At 41.5% G+C, this 19317-nt stretch overlaps 3 protein-coding genes across 4 annotated transcripts; 2 read left to right on the forward strand and 1 right to left on the reverse strand.

The window, feature by feature from the left end:
• Window positions 1–1269: 1269 nt before the first annotated feature.
• Window positions 1270–6603, forward strand: mcm6 (minichromosome maintenance complex component 6). The gene is made up of 18 exons (XM_067605132.1): window positions 1270–1504; window positions 1660–1806; window positions 2005–2115; window positions 2399–2486; window positions 2634–2795; window positions 2889–3054; window positions 3147–3292; window positions 3397–3547; window positions 3671–3812; window positions 3912–4053; window positions 4153–4260; window positions 4461–4616; window positions 4721–4849; window positions 4935–5099; window positions 5405–5528; window positions 5775–5990; window positions 6110–6249; window positions 6401–6603. The coding sequence occupies exons 1-18, from the start codon at window positions 1407–1409 to the stop codon at window positions 6509–6511; spliced, it is 2502 nt and encodes an 833-aa protein (XP_067461233.1). The 5' UTR covers window positions 1270–1406; the 3' UTR covers window positions 6512–6603.
• A 435-nt stretch (window positions 6604–7038) lies between these two features.
• On the forward strand, window positions 7039–10051 carry si:ch73-71c20.5 (DUF4748 domain-containing protein). The gene is made up of 3 exons (XM_067605135.1): window positions 7039–7146; window positions 7407–7713; window positions 9294–10051. Exons 1-3 carry the CDS (start codon window positions 7104–7106, stop codon window positions 9463–9465), a joined length of 522 nt encoding a protein of 173 aa, XP_067461236.1. The 5' UTR covers window positions 7039–7103; the 3' UTR covers window positions 9466–10051.
• On the reverse strand, window positions 9817–18608 carry tmbim1a (transmembrane BAX inhibitor motif containing 1a). 2 transcript variants are annotated; one of them, XM_067605133.1, is made up of 12 exons: window positions 18368–18608; window positions 13512–13817; window positions 13099–13166; window positions 12606–12670; window positions 12463–12516; window positions 12320–12370; window positions 12197–12236; window positions 11503–11540; window positions 11326–11413; window positions 11104–11199; window positions 10970–11023; window positions 9817–10848 (listed from the first exon to the last, which is right to left on the reverse strand). In XM_067605133.1, the coding sequence occupies exons 2-12, from the start codon at window positions 13810–13812 to the stop codon at window positions 10699–10701; spliced, it is 1005 nt and encodes a 334-aa protein (XP_067461234.1). In that variant the 5' UTR covers window positions 13813–13817; window positions 18368–18608; the 3' UTR covers window positions 9817–10698. The 2 variants fall into 2 exon arrangements, with proteins under 2 accessions (XP_067461234.1, XP_067461235.1); XM_067605134.1 differs by lacking the exons at window positions 12606–12670; window positions 13099–13166; window positions 13512–13817; window positions 18368–18608 and having other exon boundaries at window positions 12463–12569.
• Window positions 18609–19317: the final 709 nt, after the last annotated feature.

The following is a 19317-nucleotide window of genomic DNA, read 5'->3' on the forward strand; positions in this document are numbered from 1 at the left end:
TATTAAAGTTTGTAGAGGTGCTAGTGTGGTGATGTGAAGTTAAATGGAGTTATTAGAAACAAGCGTTCACTGCCCTCTAGTGGTCATTTTGAGGCACTGCAAAATATATTAAATTTGTGGCCAACACACTAACTAATTAGCAACACTGATGTTATTGTTATTTTAAATAATAAAGCCAAAGCTGAGTTGAACATTTTGATATCACAATTACATTAATATGAATAACAATTATGCATATTAAGAGTGAGTTAGCCATAAATTTAATGTAGAGTTGCAGTTTCTTACTGTTACCACTGGAGCGCAATATGCAATATTAATGTATTGTGTTCATTTTGCTCTGAACATCCTGAAACTGTGCCTTGTTTATTTTGGCATTTTTACTACACTAAAAGACTGTGGCAAGAAGTGTCTACGTTTATTAATGTTACATTTAGGGCTGTTTTTGCTTTATTGTATAGACATGTACATTTGGGTTTTAAGTTACAACAGGAAGGATGACAAACAAGCTTAGTTCATCAATCTTATAATCATCTTAACTTAGTTTCATATTCATAAGTGTATCCAACAAAAACCCTCTGGTCAGTTTTTCATAAAGAATGTGAGTCTGTGAGGGTATTGTTTTTAATGTCTAATTATTCTGTTGTCTTATTCATTTTATATATTTATTTTGTATTCATTATTATTATTATTATTATTATTATTATTATTATTATTATTATTTTATTTAATTTTCTTTCTATTTTTTATGCGTTGGTTGTTAACTCACCTGGCATTTTGTTCCCAAGAATGTACCTCATGTTCTGTAATTAATTAAGCACAATAATTGCGATAATAATGAATGTAAAAAGTAATATGAAGTGATGTGACAGTTAGTGATTACAGGAAGCTGTGTGACTGGGCTCACAGTGACAGTGTGAATAGATTAGTTCACTATGAAAACTGGATGTTTCGTTATGTTGACGGATTTTATAACTATTATCTCTAATAATCTGTTCAGATTAGGTCAGGTTTAGGTTAGGTTAGGTTTTTCACAAACGTTTGACACGCGCAAACAAGAGACAGTATGAGCACTCTTATTTTTTTTTAACTTGTCGTCACTGTTTTTTTCCTCACAACTTTATTGAACCTGCAGGAAATAATTCGCGGGAAAAGGGAGAAGGGCTCGCCGTCGGTGTACATTTTCTCTCCTGATTGGTCACAAGAAGGAGAATATTTGAATAACATCACCGATTGGCCGGCAGCGGCGCGCCAAACGTCACGTGGTGTCGCTTTTCGCGCGAAACTGTGCGGTGTTGTCCGGACTTCAGCGTGCTGTGTGTGTGTGTGTCTGTCCGGAGAGGAACGGGACGGCTCTGTGTAGATCTCAGCTGTTTGAATCTTTTATTCCAGTTTTATAGTGTTTCATCATGGATGTTGCCACAGCAACCGCGGAGAATGCCGGGGAGATGGTGAAGGACGAGTTGGCTGAAAAATGCCAGAAGTTGTTCCAGGCTTTCTTGGAGGAGTAAGTCAGTCAGCGACACGCTTTGTTGTAGTGTTGTCGGCCTGTAACACCAGATTACCGCTTGTTCATTTCTACCTGATTATCAGTAAATATGTGATTATAAGTAAAAATGTTATACTTGATTATTTTCCTTCTCTGTGTGTGTCGGTGTGCAGGTTCCAGACAGGGGATGGGGAGGTGAAGTATGTCCGGGAGGCCGAGGAGCTGATCAGGCCTGAGAGGAACACCCTGCTGGTGAGCTTCACAGACCTGGAGGGCTTCAACCAGGAGCTGGCAACCACCATCCAGGAGGAGTATTACAGGTGAGCTAATCAAGAGAACCCCACTTGATGTAAACACCTTATATAACACAATCAGTGTTGTTTTACTGCACTGTTAGTGCAATCTGGCTCCATTAGTCAAGCTGGTTTTCTAATTAATAAGCACACACGTCTTTACCGGTGCATTTACAGTCATGCAGAGGCAGTTGTGGATTAACATGAAGGTTTCTCTGTTTTCAGAGTGCATCCTTTCCTCTGTCGGGCAGTGCGCAACTTTGCTCGGGATCATGGGAATGTTCCTCTCAACAAAGAGTTCTACGTTGCCATCCAGGATTTCCCCACCAGACACAAGTAAGACACAAAACAAGCTTCAATCAGCTGCTGGTTCACTGTGCACAGTCTTTGTTTACACGTAATGTCAGATCGCTGTGTCTGCATACAACATGACATATTGATATCCTGTTAGTGTGCAGGTAAAGTGTGTTTGATTCGTACTGTGCATACTGTAGTAGCTCCAGTGGAAATTATATAGTGCTATCATTTTATTTTTCAAGTACATTTAATCTAAAATTTGATTAATTTGTTAAGCAAACCGAGTTTGTCAATGTCTGACTCTTGCTTGTGTGTAATCTAGGATCCGTGAGCTGTCATCCATGCGTATTGGCACCCTGGTGAGGATCAGTGGTCAGGTGGTGAGGACGCACCCAGTACACCCTGAACTGGTAAGACATCCTGCCACAAACACACACACATAGATCAAAAGTGAGTGTGAGTAAGCAACCAAAGGTGCTCCGTGTGCAAAAAATAAAGTCAGTGATGAGTTTTTCTATTACAGCATGTTCATTTTAATGACTTCTCTGTGGTTGCAGGTGAGTGGTACCTTCCTGTGCATGGACTGCCAGGCGGTCATCAAAGATGTCCCTCAGCAGTTCAAATACTCCCCACCAACCATCTGCAGGAACCCCGTCTGCAACAACCGCTCCCGCTTCCACCTCGACACACACAAGTCCAAGTTCATCGACTTCCAGAAGGTAACTGAGAGGATGTATGTGCATCTACGTGGAAATGTAAAGCTTAAGTCTGAGGTTTCTGATCCAATCAAACTGGTGTGTGCGTGTGTTCAGGTGCGTATCCAGGAGACGCAGGCGGAGCTGCCTCGTGGTTCCATTCCACGCTCCATGGAGATTGTCCTGAGAGCCGAGGCTGTGGAGACGGCTCAGGCTGGAGATCGTTGTGACCTCACCGGGACCCTCGTCGTTGTGCCGGATGTCTCTCAGCTCTCCACACCGGGTATGGTTTCAAATGCGCTGTTTGAGGCACTCACGATCGTTTGTTGGGTTTTTGACACTTCATGACCATCTGTGTGGATGTATTCTCTCCAGGTGTGCGAGCAGAGACCAGCACCCGTGTAGGAGGAGGCCAGGGCTATGAGGCTGAAGGTTTGAGAGGACTGAAAGCTCTGGGAGTCAGAGAGCTGTCATACAAGCTGGCCTTCCTGGCCTGCCATGTGGCCCCGACTAACCCAAGAGTAAGAAACGCAGACATGCAAACAGTGAAAGCATCCATTCCCATATATCATTGTTCCACCTGTCCGGATGAAGAAGGTTTGATTAATGTTTCCTCCTGTTGTAGTTTGGTGGGAAGGAGCTGCGTGAAGAGGAGCAGACTGCTGAGAGCATCAAGAGCCAGATGACAGAGAAAGAATGGGAGAAAGTATTCGAGATGAGTCAAGACAAGAACCTGTACCACAACCTGTGCACCAGCCTCTTCCCCACCATCCACGGTCAGTGCTGTCGACGGGCCGCCGCTGCTGTTTTATCTTCATCTACTCTAAAAGTTTGACAAATGATTTGTACAAGAGTATTAAAGGATTTTTTTTGATTGAATGTGGTCACCAATCGTACAGGCAATGACGAGGTGAAGCGCGGCATCCTGCTGATGCTGTTTGGAGGCGTTCCTAAGACGACCATGGAGGGGACCTCGCTGAGAGGAGACATCAACGTCTGCATTGTTGGAGACCCCAGCACTGCCAAGAGCCAGTTCCTCAAGTATGTAACATAAATATGACTTAGAGTTCACGTTTTCCACATAGTGTCGTCTGCACTTGGGTACAGTCGTAATAGTAATGCATTTGTTTGTGTGTGTAGGCATGTGGAGGAGTTCAGTCCCAGAGCGGTGTACACTAGCGGCAAAGCCAGCAGTGCTGCTGGTCTGACAGCTGCCGTGGTGCGAGACGAGGAGTCCCATGAGTTTGTCATCGAGGCTGGAGCTCTGATGCTGGCTGATAATGTGAGTTTCTCTTTTCTATCAGTGCAGGAGCTCAATAGATGCAAACATGGAACATGACTAAATGTGTTCAGTTGCATTAATAACAGTGTTTGCCTCCAGGGTGTGTGCTGCATTGACGAATTTGACAAGATGGACCTCAAGGACCAGGTGGCCATCCACGAAGCCATGGAGCAGCAGACCATCAGCATCACCAAGGCTGGAGTCAAGGTAACACAGCCGGGAAGCCTTCCGTCCACATCTTATATGATTAAGGCGCCACAAAGCTCAAATCCAATCCTATCAAATCTAGAAAAGATGTTTTTTTTTCCTGTATTTGTGTACAGTTAGTTTTAAGTCAATATCTGCAAGAAGGCCTCTCTGTCATCTTTGTAGTGAAATAACCAGACTTTGCCCCCCGTCTCCTCCAGGCCACCCTGAATGCTCGCACATCCATCCTCGCTGCCGCCAACCCTGTCAGTGGGCGCTACGACCGCAGCAAGAGTCTGAAACAGAACATCAACCTGACCGCCCCCATCATGAGTCGCTTCGACCTCTTCTTCATCCTGGTGGACGACTGTAATGAGGTACACACACACATACACACACACACACACACACACACTAAGTCAAGAGCGACTGACATTAATTGTGTTTTAGTCCTACTGATAAATTCCTCTGTGTGTGTTAGGTGACAGACTACGCCATTGCCAGACGCATCGTGGACCTGCACTCGCGTGTGGAGGAATCAGTAGACAGACTGTACTCTCTGGATGAAATCCGCAGATATCTGCTGTTTGCGAGGCAGTTCAAACCTAAGGTGTGTGTCTATCAGCACTGACACTGTCGCATCACATGTGGCTATTTGTGATATGGATTGGCTGATGAATATTCCCTGTCTGTAGATTTCCAGCGAATCGGAGGAGTTCATCGTTGAGCAGTACAAGCGTCTTCGTCAGCGTGACGGCTCAGGGGGCGTGTCCAAGTCAGCCTGGAGAATAACTGTGCGGCAGCTGGAGAGCATGATCCGCCTCTCGGAGGGCATGGCACGTATGCACTGCTGCGACGAGGTGTGTACAAAGAGGAATCTGTAACTGTTAGGACCAGAACTGACCAATAAGTGCACAGGGACTTTAGCACAGATGATGCAGCATGTAACATAAAATACAATATACACAGTAGACATTTACAGCTAAAGAACTGCAGTGTTTGAATAGTGACAACAAGTTTGTATTGACTTGACTCAGTGTCATAAAGTACTAATATTATAATATGCTTTGCTTAGAAATGTGATCAAAGCTCCTAATAATGAATAAAATGTTAATGTATATTACATTGTACAAAACCCAACCTTTGCCCTTTCCTTTGTCTCCAGGTGCAGCCCAAACATGTGAAGGAAGCCTTCCGTCTTCTGAACAAATCCATCATCCGAGTGGAGACGCCAGACGTCAACCTGGAGCAGGAGGACGAGCTGGAGGACGAGGAGCAGCAGGAGGATGGTACTGTCAAACGCTAATACACACCCTCCTGGAGACAAACGCACACATTAACATAAAATGAGACATAACTTTCTTGTTCTAGACTGTGATAAGATGCAACACTTTAGCTGCAGGTGTATGAATGAAACCAGCATCACTACTAATCTACTAATAGTTTTTGTTTGCTTTCTTGCATGTATTTGTACTGGGAGGGGACATGAGCAACTAGCATCATGAGGTTTCATCTAATGCAACTTGTCTTTGCAGGAAACAATGTCCCTAATGGAGTGAACGGTGTTAACGGTGTAAACGGCCATGCAGATGGAATTAACGGGCACGTCAACGGCATCAACGGTCATGTTAACGGTGTGAACGGCCACGCCGAGCCCGGCAGCCAACCCAAACCATCTCTCCGCCTGTCCTTCAATGAGTACCAACGCATCTCCAACCTGCTGGTGTTGCATCTGCGCAGAGCAGAGGAGGGTAAGAAGTGTTCCCCCTTCATACAGAGAAGAGAGCCTCTTTAACTTCTTTTTTAAATTTGTAATCTGCTACGAGAATATAGTTTTGTTTTTTCATCATCTTTTCACTGATCTGTGCAGCTGAGGAGGAGGAGGAGCTGAAGAAAAGCGCGGTGGTGAACTGGTATCTGAAGGAGATTGAGGCAGAGATCGACTCGGAGGAGGAGCTGGTCAATAAGAAGGGGCTGATAGAGAAGGTCATCCACAGGCTGGTGCACTATGTGAGTCCACTCTGCAATAATACAGATAAAGAGGAATTATCATATCAAACCAAATATGGATGTAACTGTAGAATAAGATCTCCATGTGAAATATAAATGTGATCATCTATACTAAATCCTGCATGTGTGTCTTTGCTCCCCCCTCGCCCAGGATCACATCCTCATCGAGCTGTCTCAGGCGGGGCTGAAGGGCTCGGAGTCAGCGAGCACAGAAGAAGAGGTGGTTCTGGTCGTCAACCCCAACTACATCCTGGAAGATTAAACTCCTCCCTCTGTCCCTCTGTTTGGTTTTTCTCCACACCCACATGACTTTTGATATTAAACTTCAACAATAAAGCTGACGTTCGAGGTGTTTCTGAAAGCTCATATGTAACACATACATAATAGTAGCACTGGAGATGTTATCAGACTTGTTTTATAGTTTATTGTCTCTACTGTACAAAGATTAGATTCTGGGGCTCTTTAAGAAAAAAAAAGATTAAAGTGTTTTCTTAGTCAAACTTCTGTAAATATGCTGCTGGCTTCTGTTTGTTTGGCTTTGAGTCAAGGGAACTGCCCTGAATTATTATGTAATTGTTGTTTATCTTTAACTGTGTAGTGTATTAGAGGCATGCCCTGGGGCGTACCAGCATGGTTTCAAGTTATAATGTATGACTTTTTGTAAAAATAAAAAATAAAAAATGACATGGAGTGAATGGAAATGTTGAATAAATAAAATATTGTTGTCATAGTAACTAATCTGCGTGGTGTTGTTCCTAAAAGTGTAGTTTGGTGATTTAGATGTTGTTCACTAGGTGGCAGTAGTAACGGCTTTGATGTCACTGCGCATGCCCGAATAAAATTACTCAACAAACATGGCGGCACCATACTTGACATTAGTCAGGACGGTACTAAAAGGTAAAACAAATTTATTAACGTTATGCCGCCTGTAAAAGGTTACCCACAATGCAGTAACAAGAATAACATATTAGTGACCTTCAGCAGTGGCTGTAGCTGATTAATTTGTTGAAATACCGTCAGATAGTTATGATGTAATACTTTTAGAGAGCGCAGGTGATTTTCCTTGTTTTTAGCCTTATTTAACCCTCACATACGTTGCCGCCGATGGGACAGAAGTCTTGTCAGTGAAGGATAAAGGTCTAAATTTTTCTCCCCAGGTGTTCCCGGTCAGTGGCTCCTCACTCAGAGCTGCCAGACCCCGGCACTGTGTCAGTGTTTGCGGCTGCAGGCTGCTCGGTATCGGCCGCTGCATGTCTCCTCGGCTGCCTCCTTGTGCAGCTCCAGGACAGAGACACAGAAGAGTACACACACAGACAACACAGCAGGCACACACAAGACAGCAAACACACACACCGGCGACAGGAGAGCCGGGGAGGAGCAGGAGGAGGAGGAGGATGAGGATGGTCCGGAGTACATCCCCAAGAAAAAGGCGAAGAATCCCATGATGAAGATTGGCTATGCCTGGTGAGCTTCTGTTTCTGTAGCTAATGCTCCTGACACAACTGTACACATGGAGGACAATTTCCTGTTATTATTGTTTTATATTTATGTGAATCAGAATTGAACTAAAAGTAGTCAAAGATCTCTATCACGCACAGTAGCAGTCAAAAGCTTGGACACACCTTCCCATGTCCTTGAATGACTGGTACTGTACATTGGGATTGCTCTGGGAAGACATCTCATCCAGGGCCAGTGTGGACAGGAGGAAGTTTACAAAAACACTTAAATTGTACGTATGGGCATTGTTTTAAGATGGACTGTGGTTGTGTTTATGTGACATAATGTTTTTCTTGCTGTAATCATTCCTCCTGTTCATACTGATTAGAAATCCCCTTCAAATGTGCAATCAAGGCAGGCATCAGCTGTCTGAATTAGTCAGATAAAGTAGATATCTTCTAAAGTTAGTCTTTTTAGAAAACAATATATCTTGACGGATAGTGTTTTCATGTTGAGCTGCAGTGGAAGTATAGTAACAAGAAGAGGGACTAAAAAGACTGTAATGTTGAAAGATATCTACTTGATTTGACTGATTTGGACGCTGAAGCTTCATATTAGCTTCAGATAAACTTTTAGATACATTATTGCACCGAAGGAGGCTTGTAGATTTTAGCCTCCATCACTTCCATTGTAAGTGTATCATGAATGGATCTTCTAATGGTCAGTATGGACAGGAGGAATGATTACAGCAAGAAAAACACATTTCAGTGTTCATATGGGGACCTGACTGAATCTATCCTTTAAGTGTAAGTATGTGGCTGTATTAGTTTGAAATACGTTACTGAAAACATTTAATGTTCTGGAAGAAATGTACATATATGTGTGGTTGCTACAGTTTTTAGCTCAGTCCTACAATGGACTGCTGCTGGTTTATCCTCACTGACAACCCTGGCAGCCAAAATGTCAGAGCTACAAAATTATTCATTCTTACCATTCTGATCATTTATGAAATGCTTTTGTCTCCAGTGACAGCTGGTATACAGAAACCAACAACTAATGTGGTGCCAGGCTGGCTGATAAACAGTATAGGTGTTAATATATTTATGTTCCAGAGCTCACCTGTAGTCAGTGAATGGGGATGCTGCAGCCAGATTATACACTGTATGATACAGGTACACCACACTAAAACTAATACAATCTCATACAGCAGACCTGGAAAAACATACCTTCAGAAAGATTATGATTATGATCTATATTATAATCTCTAGCCTCTTATATAAACAGTGGACAAAATATTAGACTCACCTCTCAGGATAACATAAGTTCAGTTAGAACCTCTCTAAAAGTTCCAACAAAAATCTTCATAAAGGGAGGATTTATTGCGGAGCTGTTGCGTCATACTGCATTAGTTTTAGATAAGCATATGGGATTATAAGAAGAAACTTGAGCACAATGGACTGAACTCCATTAGTGTTATCTTTCCAACCACAAGTCAAACACTTCTTGCTTTCCTTTTCAGTTTTCTCCCTCTGCACTTTAACACGTCGACGGTTTCTGTACGCTCATGGATATGTGTTGTTCTCTCTCTCTTCCTCGCCTCTGTCCAGGATGATAGGCCTCCCCACGGGTATAATCACCTTCCTCCTGGCCAAAAGGGAAGTGGACAAGAACCGACTGAAGCAGCTGAAGGTTCGACAGAGGATGCGAAGGTCAAACGAGGGAGACTACGAAGGGAGCCGCTACCGCCATCAAACAGAGGGTGCTAAACTGGACCAGTGATGTGCATGTGTGGCAGCTACCGTATGATTTTCACCACATCCGGAATGTCGCTACTGAGACAGTGACTCCTGCACTAAAGACTGATTATAGAAGAGGTGTCAAGTTTATGAGCTCGTGTTAAGAACATCCAGAACTGTTTAACTCTTTCTTCTTTAAGCTGATGTTGGCTATCTGGGAAGGAACGTGAGGCTTTATTCATGAAATCGGTTCTTTGCAGATTTTGACTAATTTTTTTTCCTAATGATGAGAGAATGATGTAATATTTATTAGCCATGATGCCTATGTTCTATAAATATAATGGAGAAAATGTGAAATATCACTGTTGGAACTGTATATGGATCACATCAAAACTCACAAATATATATCTTTATTTGATATGAAAAGGCAAACAAGACTCTTTTCAGCATTGATATTTATATTTACAAACCGTTTCCCACCAGTAACTGCTGCATAAGCTGGAACTCATCAACTTTTAGAAATGTCCCAATGGCACTGATTGTGCCACCTTGTATGATGAAACCCACACTGTAAGCACTCAGTATGTCAACCAACTCTGACCGTAAGACAAGAATATATAAACAGACACCTGATTGTGGCAAAAAGCACATTATCTAACAATACTATAAAAGCTTATTGGGTATAACCCTGTATTTCAGAAACCTTGTCATTGCTAAGGCACTCGTGATGTATGTAAATAGTTACAACATAGCAACACATGTATTAAAGACCATCAGCAAAGGGTCGCTAACATGAACCCGATGACAGCAGATCTGAGGATGTCATCAGGTGCACTGAGCTGTACTTCAGTGGCAAATTAGAGTTTGATGGTTAGACCAAACATGTTTGCTCATTTTCTCATTCTGTACAGACAGTTCATGTATAGCACCATGTCTACATGCAGATATAAAATATACAGACACTGTCTGCCTTCAGTCCAGCAAGAGCGACTAAATGTTGCAACTGACTTTCCAGTGTCTGTAGATACTGTATATTATTTGATATTGTAGTATTAGTACTTTTGTTAAACACTGGTAAGTTGCAGAAATATTTTAGAAAAAGTGCATTTTTTGTGCATAGGAATAACTTACACTATGACAAAATCTCAAATTCAGCCCTTTAGTAATTTTCCCTGGAGAACAACATCATTTTATGATTTTGACTGGAAACGAAGCAAAGGTTTTACAGAGCATGGAATGGTTTTGCAGCAGGGTGTCTGTGTGCACCTCCGTGGATTTATTTGGTCGAAGCGCCGATGATCTGCAGCAGGAACAGGAAGATCTGGACAATATCGACGTAGATGGAGAGCGCTGCAAACACGTATTCTTCTGGGCTGATTGAGTGCTTCCTGTTTCCTATCAGCAGCTGTGTGTGGTACGCTAAGAACTGTAAAACATAAAGGCAACATTTAAATGACACAGTAAGAAAGTCTGTAGGAGAGTCAATGAAGACTTTAAATGGAGGTCTGGTGTTATTCATGCTCCCAGCATCAAAGTAAAATACTCACCAGGGTGAAGGCAATGGCTCCCAAAGCTGCATACAGCATGTGAAGCCACAGAATCTGCACAAACAAACAGCCGTTACAATGATGGAAACTTGAAAAAGTGTGTCGTTCTATTGTTCACATCGGCTCTTACTCACGTATTTGAAAGACAGCACAATGGTTGTAATGATGCCGGTTACGAATATCACAATACCGAGGACACAGAACAGGCCCTGGCACTTGGTGAAGTCAACCTAGAAAGAGAAACCGCCGACGGACATGTTAATACACGTATGACTGCACAAATACAAGTCGGCCTTTTGAAGCTGATAAGCTCTCTCCTGCACACACAGACACATACACCCACACACACATCCTACCTTTGTCTGGAAGCAGAAGACGGTGACGGCGATGCAAACGACAGCAGTGATAGCCAGGGCAAGAAACACTGCTTTTGTGTTATAATAACTAAAACCAAAAATCAACACACAGTTAATACTGAGGGACACTGGCTGGATGTTTGGATCATATTGCATGGATTTTACTCTTTGTTTTACCTGGATATGGATCCAGTCATGTAGGACAAAGCCAGAGTCTGTAAAAAAAAAAAAAAAGAGTTGAACCAAAAACACAGTTACATCATTTGAAGAAAAGGTTATCTGTCCACTGACTGACCTAAACATCTGTAATTATACACTAAAGTAGGACTGGGCAGAAAAAAAGGCATGGTCCCCACAAATACATGATATATTACTGCAATGTATTAACACATATCCCAGTGCTAAAGACATAATGCTGTGATGAAAACTAAAAGACCCCTAAAACCTTTACTAGGGTGTGATATTGTGTACTAATACAGTAAAAAGTGGGAAAACACACAATTGTGTGTTTGGACAGCACCATTGACATCAACATAAAGCTGGATAATACCAGTCCACGAACACTGACTGACCAAACTGGATTATGAAGTAACCACCAGCCATTTTGCTGACAGAGCTGATAAAAGACATAGAAGCTAAATACCAAGTGCACTATGCAAACACAGCCTCTGAGTCAGATGTGGTGACTCGCTACTTATAGTTCTGATATCAAAGTCAAACTATGACAACACTGTCACACGCAGATGCAAATCACTGGAAAGTTACTGTAATTTAGTCTGAGACTAGACTTTATCCAAGTCCAGAAAACTGTCAGTGATAATGTGTCTCTATTTTCTCATTCATAAGTCAAACCAAAAGCCATCAGACTTACAAAGATGAGCAGCAGAATGACGTTCCATGGGAACTTCCTCCTACAGAGAGCATGGGATTAGAGCATGTTTTATAAATATTCCTTGTACAAATATTCTTTGTAACACTGAGCAATCAAACTCACCGGGGGCCCTTACAGCAGACCAGCACAAGGTGGGTGATGATATACACAGCACTAAAACAATAAAGTCCAGCGATGAATACATTAATATTCACATACTCTTCATTTTTGATTCTTATAAAACCACATCACAGAGGGATACTCACTATGATGCCCAGTACACAGCTTGGTTTCGCTGTACGAAAACTCTGACAGGCTCGCTGTGAGAAACAGAGATACAGTTACAGCACACAGACATGAACAGTATACACACAAACAGGTACACAAAACACACACTCAGTATACTCACACAAATGTGAACACAGCCACAATGGCTGTGGTGACAAGCAGCTGAGACGCCAGAATCAAATACACCTGAAAAAAACACATGAAGACAAACGGGAGGACGTTACACCCCCGAGTCTCTCATCTGAGCAGCTCAGTCCATCCTCAGACAGCACTGGCCCCAGTTTGTCTCCCACACTTAACTATGTATGAAAATCTACCTTTAATTAATGTATATAAATATACCTAATGATAAAACTTTTGGTTCTGGCTCTGGATTTTAAAAATAGTTGTATCTTGGGAAAACACGTTAAAATCTTTTTATTGTGCAGTGAATGTAATATTTATGTATTCAGACAGTTAGAAGAGTCTTTGGGGATTATACCTCCAATACTCTGCCAAGGATTTATCTTCCAGAAAAAAAAACATCTGCATTATGACTTGAATTGTAATGATAATACACGAGAGACAGAAACTGGAGCTAAACCAGCACGGTGTATGTAACAAGTGTGTTTTACCTTCCTGATGAAGGCGTGCCGAATGCTCATACTGTCCCAACCACTGCCGCTTGCTGCAAACTCGTCACCTGTGTCATCAGTAGAGCAGAAATATGTGGACTTCAATACTAAGTGGTCCCAGTACATTACTTTGTGGAGAGGTTCATGCAAGGGGGAACTGCATACTTCTGGCTGTTGACCACAAAGGGCTACAGTGTACATGACATCACCACCACTTAGTGTGAAGAGGCAACATATGTCCAACTTTTAAAATGCAAACTTTTAAAATTTGAGCTTGTAAATGTTAGTACAAAGTGCAACAACATGTTCTCCAAACTTTTGTCAAAATCACACTACAAAGGAATTACAGAGTTTTATTTTTAACCTCTAACTATAGTGTCAACATTTGGCCTTTAAGCTCACTAAAGTCTTACCAGAGCTCAAGACATCTGTTGGTATGGTAGGTGGGATGACGGGGGGCATGGGAGGGTGATTAGGGTAGCCGGCTCGTGGAGGCCCATCGGGGTGAGGCTGTCCTGGGTACGGTCCGGGAGGATATCCCCCTGGCTGACCCGTGTACAGAGGGGCATTTGGACCACCAGGGGGGTAGGGAGCAGAGGGCTGGCCTGGCTGAGGACCACTGAAGCCATATGTTGGGGGTGGTGGGTAACCCTGAGGTGCATACAGCGGGCCGTAGGAGTCATTGTACCCTGGAGGGTAGTCTGACCTGGACATGTCGCCTGTGAGCAGGGGGAAGTTGGAGAAAATACAGTTCATGTCTGTTTCACATTTTTATGGACACAAGCCGACAACAGAGACCTATCAACAGGGAACAAACAACAAGGTGCTACAACACAAGTATCTGAAAGATAAAGTCTGGATGGAAGCCCGACCGATACATCCACCATGGCCAATTTTAGCTTATCAGAGATATATTGGTATCAGCATATATGTCAACCTCTGAGCAATATTGTTACATTTACATGGAATGATTTTGTGACTGACTGTGAGGGAGTTCATAGTGATGAATCTACAGAGAATCATCACCAAATTGTTTAGTTCCCCTCAGCTCTACGGAGCGTTTAGGCATCTAGCTAATTGTTTTGGTTTTTACGGCCTGCAACTTTATTGTTTCAGTTCACTCTCAGCGCTGTCATAGCGTTTTTGGCCACAGCAGCAGCTGTTTCCCAAGAAAAAGCTCTAAAAAACAACTGTACACTACCTGCCCAGAGTCAAACAGCAGACAGTCAAAGCTAGCAACTAGCTGGTGAACATAGTGGATCATAACTTGACTTGACTTGACTATTTCCCCTCAGGAGTTGGTGGAGATTAATGGTGGAGAGTGAGTAGCGGACTTAGATTCACCAGGTTACCTGACACACAACTGCAAATGAAAGCTAATGCTGCTCTGTATCTGTTGGATGTGTAAATACGAAAGTGTATGCTAACACATAGCCATATCAGCTTCATATGGTGATAATATGTTGATGTCATGTTTATGGTTTACAGTCTGTTGCACAACCCCAACATGACCAAAAAAGACCACATGACTGCAGCTTTAAGTAACAACGAATTGCAGTTGAGAAATGCCAGAAATATGTCTCCATTACACAGTTTGTCCTCCACAGAGCACAAGTTTATCTTGGAACTGTAAAATGTTGGTCACAATTCTTTAATAACCAAATTAAGGGGATCTTTATTCAACTTTTTTTTTTTTTTTTGAGTATGTGTGTGCAAACTTATTTGCAGTTCACATTTCAACAGATGTCCTACATTGTTGCACTGGCATCCATCTTTGACAGAATCACATTTTCCGTTGAAAGCAATTGAACAAATAGGAAAAAAAAAAAGAAGCCAGCAGGAGTATCAAATCACAATAACCTAGATTCTACACATACGCGCATACACAAACCGGGCATACTAGCCTTCAGCTAACATATATAATTCACATGGCAACTGGTTGTATATGCTTTTTAAAAAACTCATAAATATCATTACCAACCCTTGCATCAATCCCGATCAGTTGCGCTCTCATCTAATCCCTGGATGGATACAATCTCCTGTCATGCTACAGAACATTTTAGAAAAAAACTGTACATATTGTAATGTAGTGTTAACTGTAGATTTTCTGAAATAAATACATGGAAAATAAAGGTATTTCCAGACAGCGGTATAACAAATCACCAATATGATCTAATACAACCAGAGTTATTAAAATGCACAACCCTACTTCAGAAACTAAGAGAGAGCACAGACTGGCTTTAGATCTGTGTATTGGGCTGTTTGGTAAGTGTGTGTGTGTGTGAGCACACACATCTATCCAAAACTTAGTTTTTCTTTTTTTTGTGGGGGGGGGGTTATAATCATATTTGATCTTGATTTATACTGTAGGATACATTTAGGGTTGTATCAGGTTAAAGTGAACATATGGTTCTACTGAGCAATGTGGTTCACATAAACCACCACAGGCTCAGGACACACCACATGCATCTCAAGGGGAAATTTCTAATAATATACCACCCACCCACACACACACACACACACACACACACACACACACACACACACGTCACAAATGGCCTATTTTTTCTTCCATGTTCTTGCAATGAGTATTAAAAGACTTGTGGTAAGTGGACACTTTAAGTGCTTTACTACCTAAATCAAACCTCTTTTACCACCACACTAAAATGACAAACCTTTTGTTTCTCAGTTTTTTCCTTTTTGCTCAGTTATTTACAAAATGCCAAATGTCCCCTGAGCTCCATCCTCACTGGGACTTTTAGGGGAATACGAACAGTAAAGGAATTCAAGAGCTGGCTCCACCTCGCGCTGCCATTACATCACACCCCGAGCTCCAAGCAACAGGACAGAAAACACTAAATGGAAAAAGTGCTTCAGAGTATCCGCAGTAAAACAGTCACAGACTGAGCCACAGAGCGGACAACTTCTTCGTTCATTGAGACAGTTTGTAGATGACAAGGCTTAAGGTGTGTGTGTGTTGTAATGGGAGGGTGTAACTCTTCCTTTGGGAAAATGATATCTTGAAATTGTCACAGTGTGTCTGTCACATGGTGGTAGACAGTAGAGACTGCAAGCTGTAGTGAAAGATAAGCTGAAGCTGGTGGTTTGGGGGAGTCGATTATTACATTTCATTATTACCACTAATACCAAGTCATCATGTGGTTCTGAGTCACTGTTGTGAAGTACGCACCCAGTGACAACTCTGTTTGTTTACCTCCATGTATAGCCTCACTCAAACTACAATTCCTCAAATATCTCTTCACCATCACTGGCAGCGAGGCTTTACTGCAGACAAGTCCAGCTTGTTATGCCAAGTGGGTGGACAAAATAACAGAAATACCTTTCATTACAACTACAGTAAAAACCGGTTTGGCAAAGCTGATCATTTTTGTTGAGAATGTCCAGGGATCTGATTTAACTTTTGTCTGTTATCTCCTTGTGTTCGGCCTTCATCATCATGACTTTTCAGACTCTTCCTTTCCAAATCAGTGTTTACAATTTTACGTTTAGGATTCAATTAACTTGTTGATTTAGTGGGGGCTATTGTGTAAGCAGTTTCTGTTATCATTTCCATCTGAAGTAAAGTTAAAGCCAGCATGTGATCATTAGGGACTGTATGAAAATTATTAAGCGGGAGAGGGGGGTCAGAAATGGGGGGAGGGTATTGTAATTTTTTCTATTGGCTGAAGATAGAGTAGATTGACCTCTTCTGGTGGAGGGTGTTGCAGTTTTATTCTCAGTCAAGACAAGGGTTTAAAGATAACATTAATATCCCTAGGGATGGTATTTTTACAAAGTGAAACATGTGGTCCAGCCCCCATCACCACCCCAATAAGTTTCATACATTTCATACCTTACTAAAGGTCAGCCACTTCACCATAATGTGAATATGGTTTGTCTCTTCAAAAATAGGTGTTGGTGTTTATGTAGGGGATGCTGAATGAATTTGAAGGAATTTGTCCACCACTAAACAAAAGGTTTAACAGGTGTAATTTATTAGTGAACAATGAAACAGGTTTTTCTTGCTGTAATCATTCCTCCTGTTCATACTGACCATTAGAGGATCCCTTCATAATGCACTTATGATGTAAGTGATGAGGGACAAAATCCACAGTCCTCTTTCTGTGCAAAAATGTATTTAAAAGTTTATCTGAAGCTAATATGAAGCTTCAGTCGTCCAAATGAGTCAAATCAAGTAGATATCTTTCAACGTTACAGTCTTTTTAGTGCCAAAGTCCCTCTTTTTGTTACTATATTTCCACCACAGCTCAACAGGGAAACACTGTCCGAGGAAACATAAAGAGGGAATTTGATGCTAAAAAGACTGTAAATGTGTAAGATATCCACTTGATATGACTAACTCAGACTGCTGAAGCGTCAGGTAAGCTTCACATCAACTTTTAAATGTATTTTTCCACAAAATGACCGTGTGAATACACGGTGGATTTTGGCCTCCATCACTTACATTGAAAGTGGATTTGAAGGGGATCTTTTAACAGCCAGTATGAACAGGAGGAATGATTACATTGAGAAAAACATCTTTCACTGTTCATATGGACACCTGACTGTTGTTTTAAGACACACTAAAAAATTTGTCAACCTATCCTTTAATATTGGCTACAACTATACTCCCTTTAGGTGTTTTTGGTCTAGAGCCATAACACTAGGTATGCTGGCTCACTGTCATGGCTTAGTGGGAAACTTAAATGGTGTGAAACCATCACTAATACCTGTGCTTTTTTCAGTATAACAAGTCAAAATGTCTGTGGTGAAAAGGGTGTAACTCTTGTGCTGCAGCAGCAATAAATGCAGTAAAATTAGACAAGTCAAAACAATGAGTAACTACACCGAACATAAAAGCGAACAGGATGTTTGTGGTGTCCTCATCGTTTTGCAAAACAAAAGAACATTTCAACAGTTTCCCATTTCAATATTCAAGTGCAAATAATACTCATCACTTTAACTTGACTGAAAAGTGAAATGGCTGACACGCTTTTTAAACATGAGGCTGAAAAGTCCAGAGCACACAGACTGCGCCCGCTCCACCCTGCGTTTGCTGAGGAGTAAACCTCAACTTACAAAAAGCCTTTTCAGGTGAGAGACCTTATACAAACACAGCCAGACTACTATGAATAAGCATCAACACATGCAAGGCCACTTTATCAGACGTTACCATCACACCACTGTAGCAACAGATTAAGTTAAATCTAGAAATCATACTTTATTAAGATCTATGACGACATAACATCCTAAAATTAGCCAGACTTACCAAGAGAGAGATCCCAAGGACAGAAGCAATCTGGTTGTTTTAATTCCCACCGAGCAAAATGAGCAAACTGGAAGGCTTCCTGCTACCAACCACGCCCTCCTTGCTTACCAAAAACACTCTCTACTAATGTAAAGATTTGATAAATGGATTATTATGAACTTGTACAGCAGCCTGCCTGTCCGGGTGTATGTTGAGCAGCAGCAGCAGCCAGATGTGAGGGAGCAGTGAAGAACATTTCCTGGAACAGTGAATAGAAGGGTGGAGTCCAGAGGAATCTGTATCTGTGTTTGTGTGTGTGTGTGTGTGTGTGTGTGTGTGTGTGTGTGTACAAGGCCTGCCAGCTCTAAGAGCTGACTCATTTTTAACATGGCACTCCTCATGTTACTGCATAAAGGTGCAGTACAACTACTGGCTAGATTTACTCAACTAATTAAGTACAATAATGAAGCACTTGAGAATTTATATTTACTGAAATCATGTGTTTTACTCAATTCTAGAGTTGAAGTGTATTTTTTTACTCCTCTTCATTCATCTGACAGCAGAAATTACTACTTTGCACTAAATATTTTTCATAAACAATGAAAGCCCATAATATACATTACATTTCTAGTAAAAGAAACTCCCCAAAACTATGATGTAGTAGAATTAACCAAATCAGCTTTATTAGTGCAATGCTGTTTACACATTAACTTTACATATAAACTGAGACATATTTACTCATACGTATCTTAATCAAGCTAAACTGCATGCATTCAGTAATGGATTATTTTTACACTCTGCTTTTTGGTTTTTTACTTAAAGATTCCCTCCAGACACAAAAATATTCTGCTGGAACAATAATGTTTCTGATAATTTTTTTTTACACACACACACACAAAATCTAATTACCATCAAAATCCATAAAATGGCATTTACTCCTTTCTCATTAAAAATCTATATAATTGCTATAA

Source organism: Thunnus thynnus, chromosome 12 (assembly GCF_963924715.1).
Source record: "Thunnus thynnus chromosome 12, fThuThy2.1, whole genome shotgun sequence".
Classification (NCBI taxonomy): domain Eukaryota; kingdom Metazoa; phylum Chordata; class Actinopteri; order Scombriformes; family Scombridae; genus Thunnus; species Thunnus thynnus.